This window comes from Callorhinus ursinus, unplaced genomic scaffold (genome assembly GCF_003265705.2).
Source record: "Callorhinus ursinus isolate GAN/ISIS: 27379988/994484 unplaced genomic scaffold, GSC_fseal_2.0 scaffold38, whole genome shotgun sequence".
Lineage (NCBI taxonomy): Eukaryota > Metazoa > Chordata > Mammalia > Carnivora > Otariidae > Callorhinus > Callorhinus ursinus.
In genome coordinates this window covers 2785957-2811188 of record NW_027397100.1, presented here as the reverse complement: position 1 = coordinate 2811188, position 25232 = coordinate 2785957, and the positions used below count along the sequence as shown (strand labels likewise).

Sequence of the window (25232 nt, the reverse complement as noted above, 5' to 3'; positions counted from 1 at the left end):
GATGAAATTCAAATTCATTATGTGCTAAAGCTGGCAACCCTAAGTATTATATATGTATGGTTCCATTCATACAAAGTTCAAAAGCAAGCAAAAGGAATAAATGACGATAGAAGTTAGGATAGCAGTTGCCGGGGGTCGGGGGGGGGTGGGGTGTGTGGAAAGGCTGCAAGAAAAGTCATATATCTTGATCTGGATGCAGGGTTACGTGTGTATACACACTTGTAACAATTCTCCAAGCTGTATGCCTAATATTTGCCCACTTTACAAGATCTGTGAATTGTGACTCCTTAAAAAAAATGTTTAAAAATTCTAAAGAGCAATACACTCTATCTATAAAATCTTAAGTAAATAGTATCTGACAGGGTGCTCAAAGGGATAAAATAAGATAAAGGTTGTGGGTCTCTTAGCACATTTGAGGAGCTCATAGTAAGAACTCAATAAAGGAAAGCCACTGTTAAATGTAACCACAGTGTTCATATTATTATTATTATTATCACCCTCTTTTGTGATTTTCTCTATTGCAGATTGCTTGGGGTGCCCTCAAGTGTCTACATTTTGTCATAGCACCTCAGTTACTGCAAAGAATACCCTTTATCCAAGCTCTGAGTCTCAATGCTAAAGGGCAGTGCTTTGCTTTTCTTTTGCTCCAGGACACAGAAGAAAGTACCCAAATCCACATCAGACTAATGGTTCCCAAGTCCAACGCTAGCCCTGCCCACAGCAGCCCCCTGACGTTCGTGAGAAGGCAGGCAGAAGGTCTCTGTGTTTCGCTGTCCCAGCACAATCGCAAACATCTTGTTCCTAGGAACTCACATGATTATATTTGAAAGTGGCATTGGACAGGCTACAAAATGCTTTCACATCAACAACAGTCTCAGCTAGCTTTCAGTGAGTGCTTCCTGTGTGTCACACACCAGGCGAAGAGATACATGTCCTTTTTTCCCCCTTTTAATCCTTAAAATGACCTGTGAGGTATATATTGTTTGTAGCCTGCTTCTCACCCCCTGCCCCAAGAGTATGCTTTGGGCATCCTTCCATGTCAATAAATATAGCTGGGGCGGTAAGTACTTGATTCAAAGGCTGAGAAACTGAAACAGTCAGCAGCCACTGCCCAGGTGAAGATCAATAATAGTTAACATTTATTGAGTGCTTTATTACACACCAGGCCCTATGCTAATTGGTTAACTCGAACTATCTCTCATTTGATCCTTGAGGCAATCTCGAGGTAGCTTCTATTATTATTCAGAGGATTTGAAGCTCAAAGACGTAAAGGAGCCATCCAAGGTCAGACAGACAGCTGGTGTAAATGGCACGGCTGGGATTCAAACCCAGGTGGGTCTGATTCTGGCCCTGGGCTCTCCACCGGCACGTTTGAAGGACAATATGGGGGAGAATGCAAGGGAAGGTCCCCAAGTGGAGCAAAGAGCCACTGGCAAAATCCCAAAGGCAGGTGGAAGGGCAGTGTGGACCCAGGCCATGGGAGAGGCAATTTCTGAAAAGCCGTAGTTTACCATGGAGGGGATGGAAGCCTTCCTGGAGGTGATGTCATTTGGGCTGACTTTATGTCTCCAGCCAAGAAAGTGGGGCTTTTAATAACTCACCAGCTCCCACGTGGTTTCACATCAGACTCACATGACTTCAAATACTAATTGTGCCACTCTCCAGTTTAAAAACAAAACAAAAAAAAAAACAGCATTATTGAGGCATAATTGATGTACAATGAACAATTCCTATTTAAATTGCATAATTTGATGAGTTTTGACATGTGTGCATACCTATGAACCCATCACCACAATCAAGATGATGAATGTCTCCATCACTCCGAAAGTTTCCTGGTGCCACGGTGTAAGCCATCTCCTCATCACACCCATTCCCATTCCCATGCCGCCACGGTCACTTTGGGTACTTTCTTTTCACTATAGATTACTTCAACATTTCTGGAATTTTATAGAAATGGAATCGTACAAGATGTACCCTTTTTGTTTGGCTTCTTTCATTGGGCATAATTATTGTGAGATTCACCCAGGTTTTTGTACCTACCAATAGTTTGATCCTTTTTATTGCCCTTTTATTTATTATATGTATATCAGTTCATTTATCACATTCCCCTGGGGATGGACATTGTTTTCCCCAGTTTGGGACCATTATAAATACAACTGCTAAGAACATTCTTGCGCACGTCTCCGAGTGGACAGACACTCTCGTTACCCGAGGGCAAGTGCCGAGGAGTGGCTTTGCTGAGTCATGTAAGTGTATGTTTAACTTTTTCAAAAGCCACTGCAAACCATTCTCCAAACCAGCTGTGCTATCTTGAGTCCCCACCAGCAGTATACCAAGAGTCCCAGTCCCCTAGGGTGAGTCTTTTTAATTTTAGCCATTCCAGCTAGATGCACTAGCGTCTCTTCACCTGTGACCCCACCGGTGGTCCCTTAGCCCTTCTGGAGCCCAGTTTTCTCCTGCGTAGAGTGGAAATAACCATAACAGCTTTGAAAGGTAGTGAAGACACAGTGAGCTAGCACATAGACAACACAGAGTATCAGGACGAGCAGATTGTAGGTGTTTCTAAGAGATGGCTGTTTGATTACGCTTGACCCCCTGCCATCCCAAGGTCTGGGGCCTTACCCCAGGACACACCTTCAAACCAGATGGTAAAAGCTGCCCCCTTCGTGTGAAGTCAGCGCTCCTAGCCTGGAGGAATAAGAGAAGCAGTGATTGTTACAGGCACTGTGCTCAGGGGGTGTGAATGGTTCATCCTTATAAAGACTTGAGGGGAGTGGTTGGTTTTTTGTTTTGTTATTTTTTTCCTCTCTTTTACACATGGGAAAACCGAGGTGGGGTAAGCAGACGTTGGCCATGGTCACACAGCAGTTAAGGGATTGTACTGGGATTTGAACCTAGGTCCCTCTGTCTGATTTGGGATCCAGGAGAATTGCTAATGAAGTAAATGGCCCAGTCATAGAATGCCTCCTGGGGCTCAGGGCTGTCTTCAGTTGGGTTCCCTTGAAACAGAACCTGAGGCAGGGATGGAGCACATGTGATTTATTAAGGGTGGAACCCATAAGGGAGGGAGGAAAGCAGGATGGGACAGAACCAAGCAGAGACTTGCTCTCAGGTAAAGTCCGGCAAGGGTGCTGGCCTTTTGTATCTCTTCCAGGTCGTTGGCTGTGAACCATCTGTGGATGAGGAGGATAACCATCTGTGGATGAGGAGGTGACTTCCGAGGTCACAGTGCTCAGGAGAAGGAGACACAATAAGACATCAGACGCCAACCACTGAAGCATCTGGGGGGCGGGAGGGGGTGCTGGTCCCATAAAGGAAGGACTTGAGGTCCCCAGAGGCACCCACACTTCTTGCCTGCCTCAGGAAGCAAGCTCTAGGGCATTCGGGAATATTCACCTCCAGGCTAGTCTTAGAGAATCATCCATCCTGCTGCAACCAGCATGTTGAACAAACCCAACTAATGACGTAATCTAAACACACCTTTATTTTTGTCTCCCAGAGTCCCTTTTAAAATTTATTCAGTGGAGAGACATTTTCTCTGCCACTAGGTGAAAACGCATCCCCGTTACTTTTCTGCTTATTCTCCAGAAACAGACAATTCTATAATTACTCTAGGTCACACACACAGTATCGATTTAGAAATTAGAATGTCCAGTAAAGCTACTGATCACAACTCCCAGCTTGATTTGCATTTAAAGCTTCTCCCCTGGGCCAGCTTGGTCCTGCTTCAGGTTGGCAGCCTGCTGCGGTGGGGAGGTGGTGTAGGAAGCTCCTCTCTTTCTCCTCCCCTTCCCCAGAGGTGGGGCTGAGGGGGCTGGGTAGAGATGGAGAGGAGAGAGGAAGGGTCTCACTTGACCTGCCACCATGCTGGCTGGTTTTGAGCTCTCTAGTACCCAATTTAAGCTGCCCCTTTCTGTCATGGGACACTGTTGTGGGCTCATGGAGATGGCCAATGCCACAGGCCCTTCTCACCCTTGACCTTGATGGATGCACCTCTCTTCCAAGGGGTCTCTAGCAACTCCTTTCTCAGCCCTAGGAATTTGACATCCAACTCTACCTTTTTGCTGCTACCACCCCTCTGTCCCTCCACAAGATCCTGTGGGACACGACTGCACTGTCCCAACTGACCAAGGGGTAAGCTTGGACCCCTTGTAGGTGCTCTCTGCTCATGCTGGTCCATGGGAAACACCGCGGCAGCCTTTGTCTTGGAGCACATGGGAGTGTAGGCTGACCTCAGCACACCCACACGCTCTAGCTCCTTCACCAGCGCAGCTGGGCAGCCCATTTCTCCCAACCTCCAGACATCCCTGCCCACATTAAGCTCTTCAAATTGTCCCCCCCCAAGAGCCCCCACCATTCCATTCCACTCTTCCAAGAAGATGGCCACCGAAGGATTGTTGCCCCCTCTCCCTACCATAGGAGAACTGTGGGTGAATGGAGGGGTAATAATACATATCGGGGTTTTAAGTGGTCATGGCCAAATTTTAGCACTTGTGGGCTTTGGACAGTGCTCTTGAAAAGTTTTCGCTGGCTGTCACAGCAGAGCTTTAGAGCAACACTGTACAAGTCCCATCCACCTCCCCGAGCCTCCGTTTTCTCATATCTTCATGAAGGTGACAATACCTACACCATGGGGTCACTGTGAGGGCTGAGTGACATATATAGAGTGTTACCAGATACTGACTCTGTAGGATCCCACAATCACAGACCTGCAATTCCATCCCTGTGTGACCACTGACAGGTGATTTTCTCCTGCTGATTTCAGTTTTCCCACCTGTCCAGTGGCACTCATAAGAGCCCCTACCTGAGAGCATCTCCACAAGGTTGGTGGGGTGAGTATATATAAAGTGTGTGGCACAGTGCCCAGCATCTGGTAAGGATTCAGTACTGCCGCATGTTACTAATACAGTGGAGGGTGGTCTGGGTGGGCTTTTTTGCTGGTATTGGCAGGGCAGGGAGTGCGGAGCCTCCACCCCTCTTGGTCCCCTACCATTCCAGGCCCTGTTTTGGAAATACTTCAGCCCAGCTGGGATCTAGGGCCCCTGGAAACAGAGAGGACACCCTGTACCTCCAAACGGTCATGCTGACTCAGATTTAAAAATCAATCAATATGTGACCAGAAAAACACAGCTGGGCTCTCGCCTCTTACGGGAAATCCACAGAGCCAGCCCCACTCACATCTTTATCTCAAGCTCAGAGATGTGGCCAGCCCGCCTGACTCCAAGGCTTATGAGCAAAAAGGCTGGCACAGAGAGTAACAGAAGTCTCTGGCTCCTTGAGGCACGCCAGGCCCATGGGTCACAAGCTTCGCATGATCCCCTGGTTGGGGTCAGGCATGTCTGGTGCTTGCCAAGCCCTTGACTTCTCCCAGCCCTAGTCTGGACACTTCTCAAGCCAAGTCAGGCTCCGGACGGCTGGTTGGGCAACCCATGACCTCAGACTGGGTCAGATCCATCAGATGAGAATCTGTTTAAGAGTATGGAACATTTTGTTCTTTCAAATCCCGAGGGCCAAAGAGTATGAACCCTTCCCATCCACAATTTACCACCCCCCCAACACCAACTGCCATTTGCTTTGGGCAAGTTCCTTTGCCTCTCTGGCTCCGGTTTTCCCATCTGTCAAATGCAAACTAACAAGCACCTCCACCCACCAGGGTTGTTGTGAGATTCAGGTAATGAGTGTCAAGAGATGGCACACACACTGGCAGGCACACGGTAGGGGAAAGTTATGCCTGCAAACAAGGCCACTGGACACCAAATGAAAACCAGTAAGTTATATATGCAGTGGGCGCAAGTATGGACTGTGGAGGCAGACTGCCTGGGTTCAAAACCAGGCTGCTTTACCACCTGCTGTGTGGCCACAGGTGACCTCTCCAACTCTCAGTTTTCTTCTCTGTAAAATGGGAATAATAATAATAGAATTATGAGGATGCTGTTAGATCAGATGTACTGGGAATGGTGCCTGGCACATAATAATCACTTAATGAGTATTAACTATTTTTTTAGAGGTTTTATTTATTTCTTTGAGAGAGAGAGAGAGAGCGCATGAGAGGGGGATGGGTCAGGGGGAAAGCAGACTCTCCACCGAGCAGGGAGCCCGACGTGGGACTCGATCCTGCGACTCCAGGATCATGACCTGAACCGAAGACAGTCACCCAACTGACTGAGCCACCCAAGCATCCCGAGTATTAACTATTTTTGATTAGTCACACAAGTTAGTAATGTTAGCAATGGTGCTGAAATCACACCAGTAAGGCTGTTGGACAGAATTAATGGGGAAGAGGACTCATATTTATTGAGTACCTACTATGCACCAGAAGCCAGATATTCAAACATGTGTATATGCACACACACACACACACACACACACACTGTGAAGTAGGTAGTTCTGTTTTCATCTTTTAAAAACTTTATATTATAAAACAAATCACAGATGTGGAAAATCATACAAATTAAATTTGCAGCTTAGTGATTATTTGGGGGGCAAACATCCTGGTAACCACCACCCAGGTCAAGAAATAAAACTTTGCTAGTGACCCCAGGAGCCCCTCCATGTACCCCCTCTCAATCATAGCCCCTCCCCCAAAAGTAATTACTAACCTGACTTTCATAGCAATTATTTCCTTGCTTAATCATTTGAATGTGCATCCCTAGACATTATACTTCCATTTTGCCCATTAAAAAAAAAAACTTTATGTTTTAAGCCATATATCCCCACCCCCAATCTCTTTCTTTTCCTTGTAGTTTATCTGTTCTCCTGTTTGACCCATAGAGTTTCTCAAAGTCTGGATTTTGTCTATTGCATCCTCACAGTCCAATATTCAACATGGCCCTTGCCCTCTGCATTTCCCTGCATATAAGCAGCTCAGTCACCCAGTTTCCATCCCTCTGGCATGATTATAGGTGGTTCTGTGTTCTTTTATCAAGAAGCACATACATGGCTACAGTTTGCTCTTCTTCGATATTAGCAGCTATTGGGTACAATGGTTACATACACTAACTCATAGTAGGTTGCAAAATGGCAATATTGTATCATTTTGTTTTCCTGTATCAGTTGTAATAATTTTATAAGAAGATGTTTTCTTAATCTATTATTTGGTCACCCAATGGTACAGTTCATATAGGAAAGGTGGAACAAATATTCGATTCTTCTGTTTTATTTACGTAGTTTTTTAAGAGTATAATTTGTTTCTTAACTATCTTCAGAAGGTGATCAGTTAGTGTTTTTGCTGAGTATCATTATGAACTTACTGAAACATATTTGACGCATTTCAATCGATTGCAAGTATAATCTTGGCTGCGGCTGAAATGGTACCAGCATTAGGTTGGTTTCTAAGTCCACTGGATAGCCTTGAAGGCTTCCTTGTTATCTGGTATGACAAGATATTCCAGGCTCATCTTGTATATTTCCTGTCACACCTCTAGAATCATCAATTTCTCCAAGAGGTCCTTCTATTTTCTTAAATAGAAAAGGGCATTTCAACACTCATAAACTGAGTGTTATGTATGCTCCCTGTTACTAAATGATCATTGTTTCTAGGCCTTATTAGTGAATAGAATTAGGTATTTTATATAAATACATAGATTACAGAGTATATGTATACCTCACATATAACTTTAGTTTTCGACACAGGAGATGAAAAATTTGAAAGGTTCTACAATAACTGATTTGCCACTTTATACATGCAACAGTCTCAGAATAACAATGGTAAAATTGCCGCTACCGACTAGAATACTGAAAATGGATACAAAAATGTTTGCATCCACTGTGCCCCTTCCCCACCACTTTGGGGGACTGTACTATAGCTACACTGTTAAAGCATGTAGGCACTATAAACTTCATTTCTCTCTCTCTTTTTTTTTTTTTTTTTTTTTTGAGGAGGCTGACATCTTTATTGCTTTAGAGGCAGGGGCAGGTGCTCAGGAGCTCTTCGTGGGGCGGGCCCGCTTCCTCTTCACCATCACAGGCTTCTGGCTGCGCAGGATGGCGCTGGCTCTGCGAATGGCAGCCATGCGCAGAGCTGGGCGGTACTTGTTCGTGCGGATCATGTGCCGGATGCTGCTGAGAGTGGCCCGGGCATTCTTGTTAATGGTGGTTCAAACGTAGGAGGTGGCGGGTTTCCGCTGGCCGGATCTCTGCTTCATGACCACCACCACGCCTTTACCGTCGGCCGCCGGCTCCACGCCCACGGTCTTGCGGTGAATCAGCCCGTTTGTAGCGGAACGAGTTGCAAGCCTTCAGGTTGTTGGGCTCAGTGCTGTAGGTCTGCTTGTTCCTCTTTTAACTCTCTTTTAGTGTTACTTCTCCAAGTAAATACATACCGAGTGCTTACCACCAGTCCTCATGGCAATGTCTCTCCACACATGTTGTTGGGCTGGAGCTTGATCTCAGTAGACTCCTCAGGAAGGGCTCATGGAAAAAATACTGAGTGTTTGCAAGGTAATAATGGGTCTTTATAGAAGGTCAGTTTTGCTGGATATAAATTCTTGGTTCGTACTTTCTTTGAATATCATACCATATTATACCATTTTCTTCTGCCTTAAAGCGTTGCTGTTGAAGAGTCTGATGAGAATCTCATTTTATTTCTTTTTTGCCTTCATGCCTAGGGCGCCTAAAGAATTTTTTCTTTCTCTTTAAAAACCAGTAATTTTACAAAACTGTGCCTTGGTATTGGTTGTTCTGGGTCGACGAAGTATTCCTTGCTTTGTTTTTGTTTTTTGTTGTTTCTTTGTCATACTTTTCCCATCAATGACTCCTCTTATTCCTAGGTTAGATTTTCATTTCCGAACTTCAATGTTTGTCCCTGTCCCTCAAATTCTTTTATATCCTCATTGAACTTTAATTTTTAAAAATTGCCCCCCCTTTCACTTTCTATTTATCTCAACTGTTGATTTTATTTTTTCATTTGCTCTTATATTCCATTTAGTTCATTTTTCATTTTAAAGATAATTTTTCCTTTATCTCTGGTTCTTTCATGAGTTGGCACCTGGTTTCTGAATTTCTTTTTTTTTTAAATTTTTTAAGTATTTATTTATCTGTCAGAAAGAAAGAGCAAGCACAAGCAGGGGGAGCTGCAGGCAGAGGGAGAGGGAGAAGCAGGCTCCCTGCTGAGCAGGGAGCCCAATGCAGGACTCGATCCCAGGACCCTGGGATCATAACCTGAGCCGAAGGCAGACACTTAACCGACTGAGCCACCCAGGCGTCCCTGGTTTCTGAATTTCTATAGTTCTGATTTATAGTGTTCTTTTTTGTCTTACATCATTTTGTTCATGTTTTTAACTTGCTTCACTCTTTTTTTTTTTTTAATGTTTTTCTGGGTGGCTTTCATTGTCTGTAGGACTGTTCTCCTCTCTCCCGGTCTCAATCTCTCTCTCTCTCTCTCTCTCTCTCTCTCTTTCTCTCTCTCCTCTTCTTCCTCTTCCTTCTTCTTTAAGCCATCTTGCTTTCCCAGGATTTGACTTCGAAACTTTTCCATTGCTCATTTTATGTGAAATTAGTTTTTCTGAACATTTAAGAGGAGGCTTGGTTAAGAAAACTTTTGTATTTTCACAGAGCTCCCCATTTTGTTGTTTCTGCCTATTGTTAACAAAAATCTGGCTTTACCGCTGAGGTTTTCTGGCTCTGTTCTCCTCCCCCACTTTCATCTAGCCCAGTTCTTTCCTTGATTTCTACTTTCCCTATCCTGCTCCATTGCAATCTCCTTCCCAGGTGTTTCTCAGCATGGGACCTGTCCTAGAAGGAAGGCTTGGTGGTCATTTCTGGAATTCATGGGCATTAAACTCTATCAGCCCTTAAGCCTCGTGGCAGACCCCTTGCACTCCCCCAGCTGGAGCTGGCAAAACCCTTCCCAGTTTTGGCTGCTATTTTCCAAATTGCCCTGCCAGGCATTCCCACAACTAGATGTTGCAATCTGGGGACTCCTGTTCTTAGGTCTGTTAGACACCTTGCTGCTTCCCTTTTATACCTCCTCCACAGAGGCCCTAGTGGCACTCAGGCCTCGTAGCTGTTGCTGATTTGTCCTCACTCATTTGTTCGTGGAGTTCCTGAAAATACCTTGTCACCTAGTTTTGTTGCAAATGTGGGTATGGAATTTTGCTTCTGTTTGTATGTGGGGACTTAGGAGGATTTAAATCTGGGCTGGGCATCACTGCCATCATCTTATCAGAACTCCCCAGCTGCTATCATTTTACAGATGAGGAAACTGAGCCCCAGGGTGGTTTGCTCAAACTCACACAGCTAATGACAGGGGATAAACGAAATGTGAAAACACCTGCCATCGTTCATGGAACAGAGAAGATGCATAATACAGACTACTTTCTCCCTGTCTCCCTTACTTCTTCCTCCCTGCTTCCACCAGCCAGTGTCCCTTCAGGATTCTGTTATTGACAATTAAATGAAATTATTCCAGCAAAGAGTTCATGTCACTGCCAAAAAAAAAAAAAAAAGGCATTCAATCAGTGGTAGCTGTTAGTAGAGAATTTATGGTTGCAGAAGCCAAGGTAAGTAATTGTTCCAAGGTTGCCCAGCTGACTCATGTCTGTCCCACCAGAAGCCAACTTTCTTTCTTCTATACCAGTGGTTTTCAACTGGGGCAATTTTTTTCCCTAGTGCATATTTGGCAATGTCTGAAGGCATTTTTGCTTTTCACCACCGTAAGTGTGGGGTGCTACTGTCATCTAGTGGGTAGAGACCAAGAATGCCATTAAACATCCTACAATGTACAGGTTGGCATAAACCCCCCACCCCTCAAAAAAGACTTGCACAGCCCCAAAAGCCAATAGTGTTGTGGATGAGAAACTATGCCCTATATCATAGTGCTATCTTAAATAAGCCTTACCTTAGAATCAATACTAAAACTGGTTCTAGCAGATTGTCCGAAGTCAGAATCACATGTTCTGAAAACAGTGATAGAGGGGCGCCTGGGTGGCTCAGTCAGTTGGGCGTCTGCCTTCAGCTCAGGTCATGATCTCAGGGTCCTGGGATTGAGCCCCACGTCAAGCTCCTTGCTCAGCAGGGAGTCTGCTTCTCCTTCTCCCTCTGTCCCTCCCCCTGGCTCATGCTCTGTCTCTCTCCCTCTCTGTCTCAAATAAATTTTAAAAAAAATCTTTAAAAAAAAGATAGAAAACAGTGATAGGTCAGGCATTTCTGGCCTCCTTTAGAACATACCCAATGGCCAGATTTTTTTCTTCAGAGACTGGATGAAGCTAGGGCTGGATGTGTGAAGCCCTCCAAACCAAGACGCAGGACAAGCTGCCCTCCCTCCAGTGACCTTTCTGCTCTCAAGTGGGGTGCCTGTCATGAGTTAACAGACATGTCATGATCCAAGGTACCAGGACTCTGCACATGCCATTCTACTGAATCCTTCTAAGGACTCCCTAGACAATGGGACACATACCCCCCCCTTTACCCCCAAGGAAATGGATCTTTCGAGGGGCAGTTCCAAGTGTGTTACTTCTGAGTGTCCAATGCAGAAAAGTAAAAGACAGAAGTTCAAATCCCAGCTCAATCTTGGAGTTACTATGTGACCATGGGCAATTTCTTCTCCTCTTCTGAGCCTGCTTCCCAACCTGTAAGAACAGAGAGGCAACATAACCTCCAAGGCAAAGTAAAATTTGGGGCTGTGTTGGCATACAGACTTGGGCTCAAACCCAGCTCTTTCACTGATTATCTTGAGCCCCCAGGCAAGTGACTTTCCCTTTCTGGGTTTTAGTTTCCCCATCTGTACATGGGACAATCCTAGCTTCCTGTTCACAGGGTTGTAGTAAGGTATAATTGAAATCATACAAACAATTTAGCATAGTACCTAGTGTATATAATCTCTCAAAAAACGAAAACTTTCTTTGCTGATTATCTGAGACTCTTCTAATCCTAAAATATCTTGGTTCCATGATATGTAACACCAGGAGGAACCAAAAGTAATGGCCCTCAATTGAGGGATGGGGCAGGGACTTCTAGGGCATCTCTGAATCACCTCCCAACCCTCCCCTGCCCTTGAGAGCAGGTTCTAGACCTGTATTCTTCTCCTCCTGCTGGCAGTATCTGGGATTGCAACCTGGACGGTACCACCAATGGGCCCTGGGTCTGGGTGGAGGAGAGGCATTTATTCCAGTAACTAGGACACCAAGGGTTGGAGAGGATCATCCCTTGCCCTTTGCCATGAGAGCTGCCATTTGTAAAAACACTGTTTGCCTGGCCAGGAGCAAGGTGTTTCCCCTTATGAGCTTATTTAATCAGCTTTTTTGCCCATGAAGAACTAGAGGCTTTGGAAATTTGAGTGACTTGGCTATGGTCACATGGTTGCACATAAGGTTGCCAGATCATGGTAGGCTGAATAATGGCGCCCCACACATATCCTTGCCCTAATCTTCGGAGCCTGTTATTATCTTATCGAACATGATAAAAGGAACTTTGAAGATGTGATTAAGTTAAGGATCTCGAGATGGGAGATAATCCTAGATTATCTGGGTGGGCCCAATGTAATCACAAGAGTCTTTATAAGAGGGGGGCAGGACACATTGTATCTGTAGCCAGTGATACGTATTGTACACTTAAAAACTTGTTAAGAGGGTAGATCTCAAAAAAAAACTGGGGGTTTTAGGGGGGTGGGGGGGTGGGGGGATGGGTCAGCCTGGTGATGGGTATTAAAGAGGGCACGTTCTGCATGGAGCACTGGGTGTTATGAACAAACAATCAATCATGGAACACTGCATCAAAAACTAATGATGTAATATATGGTGATTAACATAACAATAAAAAATTTTGAAAAAAAAAAGAGGGTAGATCTCATGTTAGGTGCTCTTGCCACAAGAAAAATTTTAAAAAATTTAAAAGAGGAACTCAGGAGGATCAGAGTCAGTAGTAGATGTGCCAACAAAAGTAAGAGGCTGAAGTGATTTGAGGCATGAGCCGTGAGCTGTGGATTGCAAGTGGCCTCTAGAAGCTAAAAAGGTGAAAAAAATAGATTCCCCCTTAAAGTCCTCAGAGACAATGCATCCCTGTCAACACCTTGATTTTAGACTTCCGACCTGCAGAACTATAAAAGAATAAATTTGTGTTGTTTCAAGTCACCACGTTTGCAACAATTTGTTACAGAAGCAATAGGAAACTAATACATAGATTTTGGGGAAAAAAACCCAAACAAACAAAACACAGGGTGTCCAGTTAAATTTGAAGTGCTGATAGATAATACATTTTTTAGTATAATATATCCCAAATGTTGCATGAGACATACTTACACTTAAAAAGAAATTGTTGTTTATCTGAAATTTAAATTTAACTGAGTGCTCTGTATTTTATCCTAGAAGTGGTGGAGCCAGAGCAGGAGTCAAAACTTACAACTCCCGGGCTCCCCTACTTTCCTCAACAATCTGGGATCTGGCAGAAATTGCCATGTTCTCACGGGCCTCACGGGTCAGTTCCAATCTCCCAGAGCTCCTCTTGCCTCTGAGGTCGGGAAAGGAAGGGATTGTTTAAGGTCATCTCTTGGATACACCTTTGGGCTCCCAGTCCTCCCAGGCCACAGAATTTCTCTCTAGAAATGGTTTTGTGTCTTTACTCTTGCTTGAGACAGCGACCAAGGAGCTTTGTCTCAAAGCCTTAGTTGCATGAAATCCATGTTGGGGTGGGGGTGGGGGTGATGGTGCTGGGGTTTAATGAACTGGGGGTGGGGCAGGAACACCTTTTTTCAAGCTACCACTTTCTGAAGGAGACTTTATGAGCCCCAAAGCAGGACACAAGTAATTATTCAATGGGACTTTCAAAGCAAGAATCATGCTACATATGAGGAAACTGAGGCCTGCGGTCACTCAGCTACAGACAGACAGATGTCCGCTGGATGGGCATCTCCCCCCTTGCAGTCCCCTGTCCCGATGGCAGCTGCGGTGGGAAGAATCCTGGAATGCCAATCCCGAGGTCTAGGTTGGAAACCCTTTACACCTCATTGACTGCCAATTTCCTTCCATGAAAGAGGGGGATTCCATAAATCCCCGAGGATTCAGTAAGACAGTGGATGTAAAACACCAAGTACATGGTGGCATGTTCTAGTTTCTTTCCTTCTTTCTCCGGGGCCTCATTCACCCTGACCCTCCCAACTAGCCTCTCCGCCGGCCGGACTCCTCCAGCGCGCAGACTTGGCCGCTAGGTGGGGACACAGCGCCGGCACTGCGGCGAGATGTTGCACATGCGCACTCACGGGCGGCGACTCGCCTTCCCACGCCCCGCAGACGTCACTTCCGGCGCGAGGGGCCGGGCCGGCCGGGCAGGGAGTGCGGGTCGGTGCTGTGCGCGCTGCCGGACGAGGCTCCCGCCGCCGATAGACCCGCGCTCCGCCCCGTAGCCCGGCCGGTGAGTGCCCACGAGTCCTCCCGTGTGTCGTGGGGGTCGGGGAGAGGGACCCCTGAGAGGGAGGAATAACCGGAAGTTAAGGGACTCAAGGAGAGAGACCCCAGGAAATGGGGACACCTGGGGAAGGGGTGACAGCCGGAAGTGGGGGCCCTCAGAAGGTTGTCGACGGGACGTGGGGTCTCTGGGGCTCCAGGAGCGATGGCTTCCTGGCCTCTTGGTGGGGTGGGGAGGAAAGTGATGTCACAACATGATGGGCTGCAGGTGAGGAAGAGTCCAGGCTCCACGGTAACAAACGGTATTTGCACCCATCCATACGCCCATCCATCATTTCATTCTCGAGACCGAGTCCTGCTCTGAGCCTGACACTACCGAGGCCCTGGAGATTAAACAGGAAGCTCCAGGTGGAGGGTAGGGCCCAGTGTGGGGCTAGACACATCCTCGACTAGGTGTGTACCCTCCGGCACATCACTTAACCTCCTATCGTCCGCTAATATTTACAGAGCACCGTCATGTGCCAGGCTAGGCCTATAGCCTATGGACACTACAGTCTGTCTCCCAGGTAAGCACTGGATTGGGATTACAGGCATCTGTTGGTGACTCCCATGGAAACAGCCCAGGGTGGGTCCTGTGAACGTGATTGTTGTTTAATTCCTCACTTAGCATTCCTCCGCCGAGCGGATTCAACTCATTCAGCAAATATTTATGGAGTGCAGACTATGCGTCTGACACTTTTGTTAGGTGATGGGTTTAAGGTGATGAACAAGACAGATAGGGATGTTGCTCGCAAATTGCCTACGGACAATTACAACAGAGGGAGAGTGCTATGCCAAAGAGCTCCTGGTAGGGAGGCTCCTACCCTGGTCTGGAGGTTGGAGAAGGCTTCCTGCCTCAGGCACCATCATCTCTTACCTGGGTTACTGCAGTAGCCTCTGAATGGTCTCTTTACTTCTGTCCTTACCCCCTTACAATCCATTTGCTAGACAGTCGAGCAGTCCTTTAAAATAGAAATCGGATCGTGTCACTCTACTCAGATGGGTCCCACCAAACTCGGTAAAAGTCAGCGTTCTTACTGGCCCTCAAAGCCCTGTACCAGTGGGGCCCCTGGTACCTCTATAGGTTCATCTGCTAATATTCTCCATTTTGTTCATTTGGCTCTAGCCATACCGGCCTCCTCGCTGTTCTTTGAAAAAGCCAGGTGTGTTTCTGCCTCTGGCTTTGCCCTTGTTCTCCCAGATGTCTGCAGAGCTTGCTCCCTCATCTCCTTCATCTTTCCTCAAATGTCATTTGCGTGAACAAATCATCCCTGACCATCGTATTTAAAATTGCAGTCCCTACTCCCAAGTACATTCAACCCTTTTCCCTGCGTTATTTCTCCCCATAGCACTTTTTTTTTTAAAGATTTTATTTATTTATTTGACAGAGAGAGACACAGAGGGAACACAAGCAGGGGGAATGGGAGAGGGAGAAGCAGGCTCCCGGCCGAGCAGGGAGCCCAATGTGGGGCTCGATCCCAGGACCCTGGGATCATGACCTGAGCCAAAGGCAGACGCTTAACGACTGAGCCACCCAGGCGCCCCATCCCCATAGCGCTTTCATCTGGCTGATTATTATACAGTTTATCTTGCTTATAGTCTGCCTCTCCCACTAGAATCTAAGTTCAACAAAGGCACTATTTTTTGTAGTTGTTCACTGATGTACCTTCAGTGCCCGGAAGAGGGCCTGGTACATAGTAAAGTACTAGATATTTGTTGAATGCACGAAGTGGCATCTAATTGGGACTTCAGGATGAATCAGTATTGATCAGGTGAAGAACTGGAGGAAGAACAAGCTAGCCAGAGGAAGCAGGATGTGAACAAGACAAGAAAACACAGCTTTGGGAGGAAGTGAAAGCAGCTGGGTGGGGCTGGAGGTTAGAATGCAAGGAACGCAGTGGGCTGACCTAAGATTTAGGGGGAGTGACCTGGGCACCGGCTATGTGCAGAAACCCCTGAGGTGGTCCCTGCTCTCCTTGAGCTCGGAGTCAGGGACCAGTGGTAGTCTGTAGCCAAGAGCTTGGGCTTTGGAACTGGACAGCTGCTGCTACCTTATTCCTGGGATATCTAAAGCAGCTGTTTTGTTTTTGTCTTTTACTCAATAAGTGTGTTCGGATCTTTCAAGAATTTGACACCAGGATGAGATTAGGCATGCAAGAAATTAATTGGAGGCAGCACCTGTGAAGCAGGAAAGGGAGGGGAGCTGCAGAAGTCAGGGCGAGCCTTTAGACAATGATAGAGGAGTCCAGCCCCCCGGGAAGGAGGTTTGGACAGGGAGTCGTGGACTGCAGGGTAGTTCCCCGGAAGGTTCGGGCTGAACCTCAAGGCAAAGTTGCCTGTTAGAGGAGGCCTGCATTTCACTCAGTCATTGGCTGGGGACAGTCTGGAAAGTGTGGCATCCACTGGATGGAGGATCCAGAGGGATAGCAGCTGGGGCCATGCATCAGTTATGCTCCATCCCCGAGGGAGAGCCAATCAGCCCGGTTTCACAGCCATCATGATAAGTCATGTGTGTATACGGTGAAAAAGTCAAACAGCACAGTAAAAAGTCTCTCTTCTTCCTTAAATGTCCTATTGTCCAGTACTCTTCCCTAGAGGGAACCACTGGTAACAGTTTATTTCCTTACAGAAATTTTAGGTGCACTCAGTATATAGGTATATATTTTTAAATATATGAGATTATTTTATGCACACTGTTCTGCAACTTGCTTTCTTTTCCTTAGTGTGTCAGTTCATAGAAGCCTGCCTAATTCCTTTTCATGAGTGAATAGTATCCCATTCTTAGGATCATATTATTTAACTCGTCTCCAACTGGTATGCAGTTAAAGTCTTTCCTATCTTTTCCCATCATAATCAATACTTGAAGTGATCATCCTTGTGTGTATATTTTGCACACACAAGTATGTGTCCTCGAAGCAGGATGCTGAGCCGAAGGGTGTGTGGTTTTAAATTTTGGTAGATATTGCCAAACTGCCCCCTGAAGAGGCTAGGCCAATTTATTCTCTGACCCACAGCAAGCATCTCCACGCCCATTTTGTATTTTTGCCAACCTGACTTTCAGAGTTGTTCTAGTTCACATTTCTCGAATTACGAGTAGGTCGAACAAGTATTCGTACATCTGTAAGCAAGGCCATGGTGTTGGATGAGGACTGTGTGTGTTGTGCTGCGGCTGTCCGGGGGCCTCGGTGGGGATCCTCTTTTCAGTCTGGGGTGGGGCCTGGGCACAGGGTTCTGAGCCACTTCATTCCAGCTAAGAACCCCCAAGCTGACAGAAGCACCCCCCGCCACATGGTGCTGCCCTGAAATGAGCGGCGCTGGGCTTCATTCACTGGGCTTGGGGTTCATGTTTTGGCAGGGATCCTGGGAGCTAATGTCAGAAGAAAGTGACTCTCTGCGAACCAGCCCCTCTGTGGCCTCGCTCTCGGAAAATGAGCTGCCGCCACCGGCCGAGCCTCCTGGCTACGTGTGCTCGCTGACGGAAGACCTGGTCACCAAAGCCAGGGAGGAGCTGCAGGAGAAGCCAGAATGGAGACTTCGAGACGTGCAGGCCCTCCGTGACATGGTGCGGAAGGAGTGCCCGAACCTGAGCACCTCCCTGGACGACGCCTTCCTGCTACGCTTCCTCCGAGCCCGCAAGTTCGATTACGACCGGGCCCTGCAGCTCCTGGTCAACTACCACAGCTGCAGGAGAAGCTGGCCCGAGGTCTTCAACAACCTGAAGCCCTCGGCCTTAAAGGATGTCCTCGCTTCTGGATTCCTCACCGTGCTGCCCCACACCGACCCCCGGGGCTGCCATATCCTCTGCATGCGCCCAGGTATTGCCTGAGACGGTCGGCCGATGCCTGCGTGCCCTGCTCTGTGTGGGATGCGTGTGCCCCGTACCCTCTCTCCCTCACCTTTTCCTCTTTGCCTTCTCCCCGGTTTAGTCAAAGCTCTTTGGATGACAAATGACAAAAAGCTACTCAACCCTGCTTAGGAAAAAGGGGAGGAGTTAGTCTAATGACACAGGAGCATCCCGCAGAACCAGGCAGCTGAAAGTGTAGCCGCTTTCCTGGGGCCCTGGGCCGCAGAGCCAGAGTCCAGTCCATTCCTCCGTCCCCGCCTCTATCAGTCTGTGTATTTCTCTGGGCCACACATTTGTGCTGTGCTGTCCTATCTTCTTCACTCTTCTTCCTGTAGACCGGCTTTTGCTGCCTCTGTGGCCCTGGAGAGATCTCCTACCCCTTAGTGCCCAGGCTTCCTGGGCCACCCAGTCGAGTTCCTCCGTGCAAATTCCCGAGTTCTAGCGTTGAGAATCTGCCCTGGTCATAGGGTACGAGCAGGCCTATCCCCGTCCCTCCTTTGTGAGTCGGTGAGGCAGCCATCGATGGGGGCTGGGCAGACGATTGGAAGGGTGTCCGTCCGCCGCGTGCCTCTCCTCTCCCTCCTTTCCTCTACTGGGTTAAGCCATTGATTCACTTTTCAGTCTCAGCACTTACTGATGGTAATCAGCACATCGTACATTTCCCTGGCAGTAGCTTTAATTGGGGGCGCCAAATGCGCCATCAACTGAGGAGTGAAGGAGCGTTACCCATGGGTTCCCACCCCCACGGCCTTAACGTTCTCCGTCAGACCAGAGCAGAGACAAAATATGAAACTAAAATTGCAGTGTTCTCCCAACCAAGCCAGGAGCAGGAGAACATGCCTGCCGGCAGCCCTCTTCTCACTTGTACCTAGTCCTCTTGAAGGGACGCCTAATGGGGAGTGGTGACCTCCCTGTACGTTTCCTCTGCCTTTAAGGCCACATCGCCATCACTTTGGTCATTTACCAAACCCTTTTTGGGGACTGAACCATCCTCTTGAGCCTCTACTGTGTACCAGGCACAGTGTTAACTGCTTTACCTGCTGTTTTAGGCCCTTTCCAAAATTAGGGTTGTTTATTTAAAATAAGCAACGCAGTGGAGATTTTAGAGCACCAGGAGACCTAGGAACCAGTCAGCAGGTTTTTTTCTGCTACTCCTCTGTACTCAACTCATAAGGATATTACAAAACAGATTAGCACACTGAGTTCACCTCTTTGCTTGTGTGGTTTCAGCCCTTTGGTTGCACGATTTCAACCCTTTGCTTGTGAGATGACTTTTCCCCCATAAGTCTGGAGCAGAGCTAGACCCCTCCCCACCAACGCAACTCTTTAGGAGGAGGCATACTGAGAAGGTTTTGTTCTCAACTGGATATTAGCTTTTCCTCTCTGGGGACATATGTTATTGAAAAGGATGACATCCAGTTATGTAGAAGCAGGTTTAGTTGGCAGGAACATTCAACAGCAAGCTGGCACAGCTTTTGGACGAGATTTTGTTCACAGGAATTTTGCACGTTACATATCCCCTTGGTGGTGGCAATCATGTGGAGTTTTATCTTCCTAAGAAAAGGACCCTCAGGTGTTGGTGGGATTTTCTTGACAATAGCGGTTTACAGTCAAAAGTGTCATTTCCATCTTCTTCCCAGAGAAAGGAAGGATTCCTTAAATATATGGGGAATACTAAGGGAGCATCTGGCCCAGAAAGGGGATGTGGCACAAAGCCCAGCACTGGAAAACTGTCTCCATCTCTGTCTTCCTTGGCACATGCTTCATTCTCAGGCCAGCCCTTGCCTCCTGGGGGCCCCTGAGTCTCAGGCTCCTAGCCTCACCACTATAAGAGGGAAGAGGGATCTTTTCTTTCCAAAGGGCCGTGGTCGCAGAATTGAGTCCCCTTGGCTCTGTTTGATCAGGCTTGGGTCACACACTGTGGCCAGGAGGATGTAAGACCCGCATTGGCCACGCCCACCCCTGCAGCCAGGAGGCAGGTCAGTGGTACCCAAACCGCAAGGTTAGCGTGGGAAGAGGTGGCTCAGGGCATTGGTATGAAAATCTGGGCACATTATCTGTTCGGCAGACGGCACAGATGTCCATTAAGGGTAGTATTACGATCCCATTTTACTTCTGAGGAGGTGAGGGCTCAGAATGAGGAGGTAACTCACACAGCTATTAAGATTCCAACCTCCCCCTCCCCGTGTGTCTGACTTCAGAGCTCAGGCTTTTAACTTCAGCACTCAGTTGCATTTCCTTTTCAGAAAGTGCTGCTTGCTCCCTTTGGCAATAACATCAGCTGCTGCTAAGGTGTCCCATTTCCTAACCTAAATAGAGTCATGCCAGTAGAGTATCTGTTTTTCCATTTTTAAACGAGAGTTCTAGCAAGGAGATAAATCGTAGCCTGTGAAGACTTGTTTGTATTCACCTCTGTAACATTCTGTCCATTTCTTATGACCTCAGACAGATGGATACCGAGCAACTATCCAATTACCGAAAACATCCGAGCCATATACTTGACGTTAGAAAAACTCATTCAGTCTGAAGAAACCCAGGTGAATGGAATTGTAATTCTTGCAGACTACAAAGGAGTGAGCTTATCAAAAGCATCTCACTTTGGCCCTTTTATAGCCAAAAAGGTGATTGGCATCCTTCAGGTATGGCCCCTGTTTGTCGTGTGCCTGTTCCGTGGCAGTTTGGGCTTTCCCCGGGGGGACTTGTCTGTTCACCGCCAGTCCCACGTGATACACAAACCCCACTTCTACGATCCGACAGATACAAAAGCATTATGGGAAGAAATGTAAATGTCCTATTTACCACTTATTCTCGTCAGGTTCTCCCGTAGTTTCTGAGATCCCTTCAGTCTGGGCAAGATCAGCTTTAGGGCAAGAGCCCAACAGACAGGAAAATGCTTTCTGCATGTTTTTTCTTTTCTTCTTCTTTTTTTTTTTCTTTCTCCAGAAGACAGAGGAGCAATTCTAACAAATGAAACTGAGAATTTGTGTTTCTGGCTAATATGCTAGATCCTGTCCTGTCCTCTGGGACCTGGGGACGGGGAGCCTATTGTTTCACATCTCATGTGTTATGTGTTTTTTTGTTTTGTTTTTTTGTTTTTTAGAGTGCGCTTGCGCACGCGTGTGCATGGGGGTGGGGCAGAGGGAGAGAATCTCAGGGAGAGTCCATCCCCGGTGCAGAGCCCCGAGGCGGGGCTTGATCTCATGATCCTGAGATCATGACCTGAGCTGACATCCAGAGTCGGTGGATGCTCAGCTGACTCAGCCACCCAGGCACCCCCGTGTTCTGTGTTTTAGAACACAGGTGAGGGGCAACCCTCTCAGGTCTCCTCCCTCTTCGGGAGCTTTGTACTATCATTTCGCTATTGCTCAATAAACCTTGCTTTGCTGCCCACCAAAAAAAAAAAAAAAAAAGTGCGGGGAACCAGAACATTCCTCCCATATGTGCACAATGTTCAATAGTTTGCAAAGTGCTTTTACAGTCATTATAACTCATTCAGTCCTACAAGGACTCCTCTGAGATAAACAAGGCAAAAATTAAGTTTTCTTTTTAGTACATGTGCTGCTGAAGTGAGCACAAATTATTTTTCCTTTTTGATGGATGGGGACACAGCCCTTGCAGGGGTAGCCTGGCCTGAGTCTTATGGCTCTAACCATTTTGGCTCTTCATTCCCTCTGGCCAGCCCATGGGTGCTGTCTCTCGTGAGCTGTGGGGCACCAGAAATACAGCGGTTTCCTCTGTGAATCCCACAATGCCTGTGAGCCCCCAACTGGGTGCCAGGCTGATCATTTAAACATCAGCATCACATTTGGTCATTATCAGAAATGTGGAGCCAATACTCTGGCTTCCCTTAGCTTCCACTCTTCTTTCGATGCCCCTGCTAAATACTGCGTAGATTCAAATACCAGGATAAGGAGTTTGGATCAGTGTTTTCTAGTCTTCTAAGATGATCGGGGGGAGAAAGTTCCAGGGTTAAATAAGTCTGGGAAATGTGGTATAGCATGTCCCTTTCTTGAGAATGTGACTGTGAACATTTGCAGACGACAGTCCTGCAGTGAAGGAAACCCATGTGACTACATAGCGTGCTATTCTCAAACTTCTTTACCTACCTTGGAACCTTTTTTGCATCACACCTAGTACCGTTCTGAGAAATACCCTTTGGCAACACCGATCCTGAAGGATTGATGTTGCTAGATCCATCCACATAGGCTCTCATTTTTGTTTTTTTGTCTTGTTTTGTTTTGTTTTGTTTTGCCACAAGAGGAGCAGCTCTCCACTTGTTGGCCTAAGTTTAGGCCCCAAGAAAGACACTCTCTCTCTCTCAGGCTTGTCTTCCTAGTTAGCCCCCACGTGGGCTGGCTTTGAGGAGGCCATGAGAGTCAGGCCAAACTGATTGGGGGCCCTCAAGAAGATTTAAAGGAGGAAGGCAGCTGTGGACAGTCTGTGGGTGCCCCACATGTTCTAACCTCTCCTTCCCCTCCCCTGCAGGATGGCTTTCCCATTCGGATAAAAGCAGTGCATGTAGTGAATGAACCTCGAATATTTAAGGGCATTTTTGCCATCATAAAACCATTTCTGAAGGAGAAAATAGCAAACAGAGTAAGTGATGATTCTATTGACTTTTTTTTTTTTTTTTTGCTCCCTTATTTGTGACATCAATAAACTTCTCTTAGTTTATTATTTTTGTCCTGGGATGATTAATTTGGAAAGCACAGAGTTACAGATAAAATAAGTGAACAATCCTTTCTGTGAAAAGACAAAATGAATAGGATATAATATTTGACAGGAGAGAGCAGAGGAGGTAGCTCTCAAAAGAGTTAAAATGCTATGTAGTCATTTAGACTCTTCAATATCCTGGCCTGGGCACGGTGAACCAACATTGTATTTCATGTGTGAGAGGACAGGGAGAAGGGTAGTATTGGGCAGGTAGTTAAAAAGTTATGGTGATTTCTTACTACAGCTCCTTGGGGTTTAAAAATGCTATTTTAAGCCCTTCTATTTACCTGATTTGTTGTCTTGCTGTATCAAGTTTGTGGAATAATTCATGGTTTATGAGATTAGTGAGTTTTAGCTTATCTGTTGTTTAAGAAAGTAGAGATGGCATTTTGAAAGATGGTCTTCCTCTCTGACCCAGAAGAGCCACTTCTCAACCTTTGCTAGTACTGTGATTGCATGTGATGAGTGGTATTTTTCTCCTTCTTCCCTAGGCCTAGGAACAGTGTGGTCCCTCCAAAGACTGGGTCTTGAATTTTGTACTTTTTCAAAGAGGAAACAGAGAGAGAATCTCAAAGTTGCAAGGCAAGGAATTTAAAATACAGATGGGGGCACCTGGCTGGCTCAGTTGGTGGAATGTGCTACTCTTGATCTCAGGGTTGTAAGTCCGAGCCCCATGTTGGGTATCGAGATTACTGAAAATCTTTACTAAAATAAAATAAAATCCAGATTCCCAGGCCCTTTCCCTGAAGATTTTTTTTTTTTAAAGAATCTATACCTCCACTCTACTGAAGCTGTTTTGTTTTTGTTTTTGTTTTTGTTTTAAGATTTTATTTATTTGACAGAGACAGCGAGAGAGGGAACACAAGCAGGGGGAGTGGGAGAGGGAGAAGCAGGCTTCCCACGGAGCAGGGAACCCGATGCAGGGCTCGATCCCAGGACCCTGGGATCATGACCTGAGCTGAAGGCAGACACTTAACGACTGAGCCACCCAGGCGCCCCTCCCTGAAGATTTTAACTCTGAACGTTCAGGGGTGGAGCCAAAGAGTTTGTGCTTTTAAAATCTTATGTGATTCTGATGCACAGTCAGGTTGGAGAACTGCTAATTTAGTGGCATCCCTGCCTGGGTTTGAACCCCTCTTAGTACCTGGAGATCCTGTTTGGAACCTGCTTTTAAAGCCAAAGCAGTCTTTGGAATGGGCCTTTTTTATCTATGAAATGACCTTATTTGTGGTCCATAATCTTGTTCATTTCGTCCTTCATATGTTCATTCATTCTTTCAAAAATATCTGTCGATCGGGGCACCTGGGTGGCTCAGTTGGTTAAGCGACTGCCTTCGGCTCAGGTCATGACCCTGGAGTCCCGGGATCGAGTCCCATGTCGGGCTCCCTGCTCAGCAGGGAGTCTGCTTCTCCCTCTGACCCTCTTCCCTCTCGTGCTATCTCTCATTCTCTCTCTCTCTCAAATAAATAAAATCTTAAAAAAAAAAATATCTGGCGATCAACTACTGTGCACAAGTATGTTCTAGAACAACATAGACCGAAACCTCTGCCGCCGCCCCCCCCCAACCCCCCGGGGAGCTTACATGCTAGAGATACAGACAGTGGATGTATATTATCTAGTATTAAGATGTGATAAGTGCTGTGGAGAAAAAATAAGCAGAGAAAGGGGCCAGTACAGGACAGGGGCAAGGGGTTGTAGCATCCAGTAGGGGGGTTAGGGATGGCGTCGCTGAGAAGCTGGCCTTTGAGCCGGCTTGGCAGAGGTGAGGGAGAGCGCTTACAGATCTCGGAGAGCCAGGAGAACCAGCAGCGGCACCGCCCCCAGGTGGGAGCCCATTGGGCAGGAGCAGCAGCAGAGGGGAGGGGCGGCGGAGGAGCCGCGGGGGCCAGCGTGCCGACCTCCGCCCCTGGGGCGAGTGAGGTGGGAGCACCCCGGCCTCTGGCGTGCGTGAGGTGGGAGCATCGGCAGGCCACGCGGCAAGGAGTGGCATGATCTGACTGGCGCCGAGAAGAGTTGAGACTGCAGAACAGGCTGCGAGTAGGGAGACCAGGCTGAGGCTGTCGTGGGAACCCAGGGGAGAAGTGGGGGTGGCAGGGTTCCATGAGGTGGGCCGCAGAGTGGTTGGATCCTGGATGTCTTTTGAAGGAGCAGCCAACAGAGCATGGGGTATAGGAAGGGAATTAAGGATCCTCAAGCTTTTCGAGGAACTGGAAGGGTCCAGTTGCCATCAGCTGTTCCTTTATTCATTCAACAGATGGTTGAGCCCCTACCTGGCCTGCGGGTGACTGATACTGATTAAC

The 25232-nt window shown here is 47.1% G+C and overlaps 1 protein-coding gene and 1 pseudogene across 5 annotated transcripts in view; one reads left to right on the top strand and one right to left on the bottom strand.

Annotated features, from left to right (window-relative positions):
* The window catches only part of TTPAL (alpha tocopherol transfer protein like), a 41149-nt gene that overhangs the window by 8913 nt on the left and 7004 nt on the right, over positions 1–25232 (top strand). For 2 of the 5 annotated variants that reach the window (XR_012374675.1, XM_025875589.2), the window contains exons 1-5: positions 14236–14343; positions 14844–14902; positions 17731–18190; positions 20665–20858; positions 22705–22815. Coding sequence is in view for 4 of the 5 variants with exons in the window: in XM_025875589.2 (XP_025731374.1) it covers positions 17746–18190; positions 20665–20858; positions 22705–22815 (750 nt within the window). In the remaining variant the exon portion in view is untranslated. Of the gene's footprint in view, positions 1–14235; positions 14344–14843; positions 14903–17730; positions 18191–20664; positions 20859–22704; positions 22816–25232 lie in introns of those variants that run through there. The other 3 variants (XM_025875591.2, XM_025875590.2, XM_073880394.1) reach the window with 3 other exon arrangements.
* On the bottom strand, positions 7862–8345 carry LOC112827167 (large ribosomal subunit protein eL28 pseudogene; annotated as a pseudogene).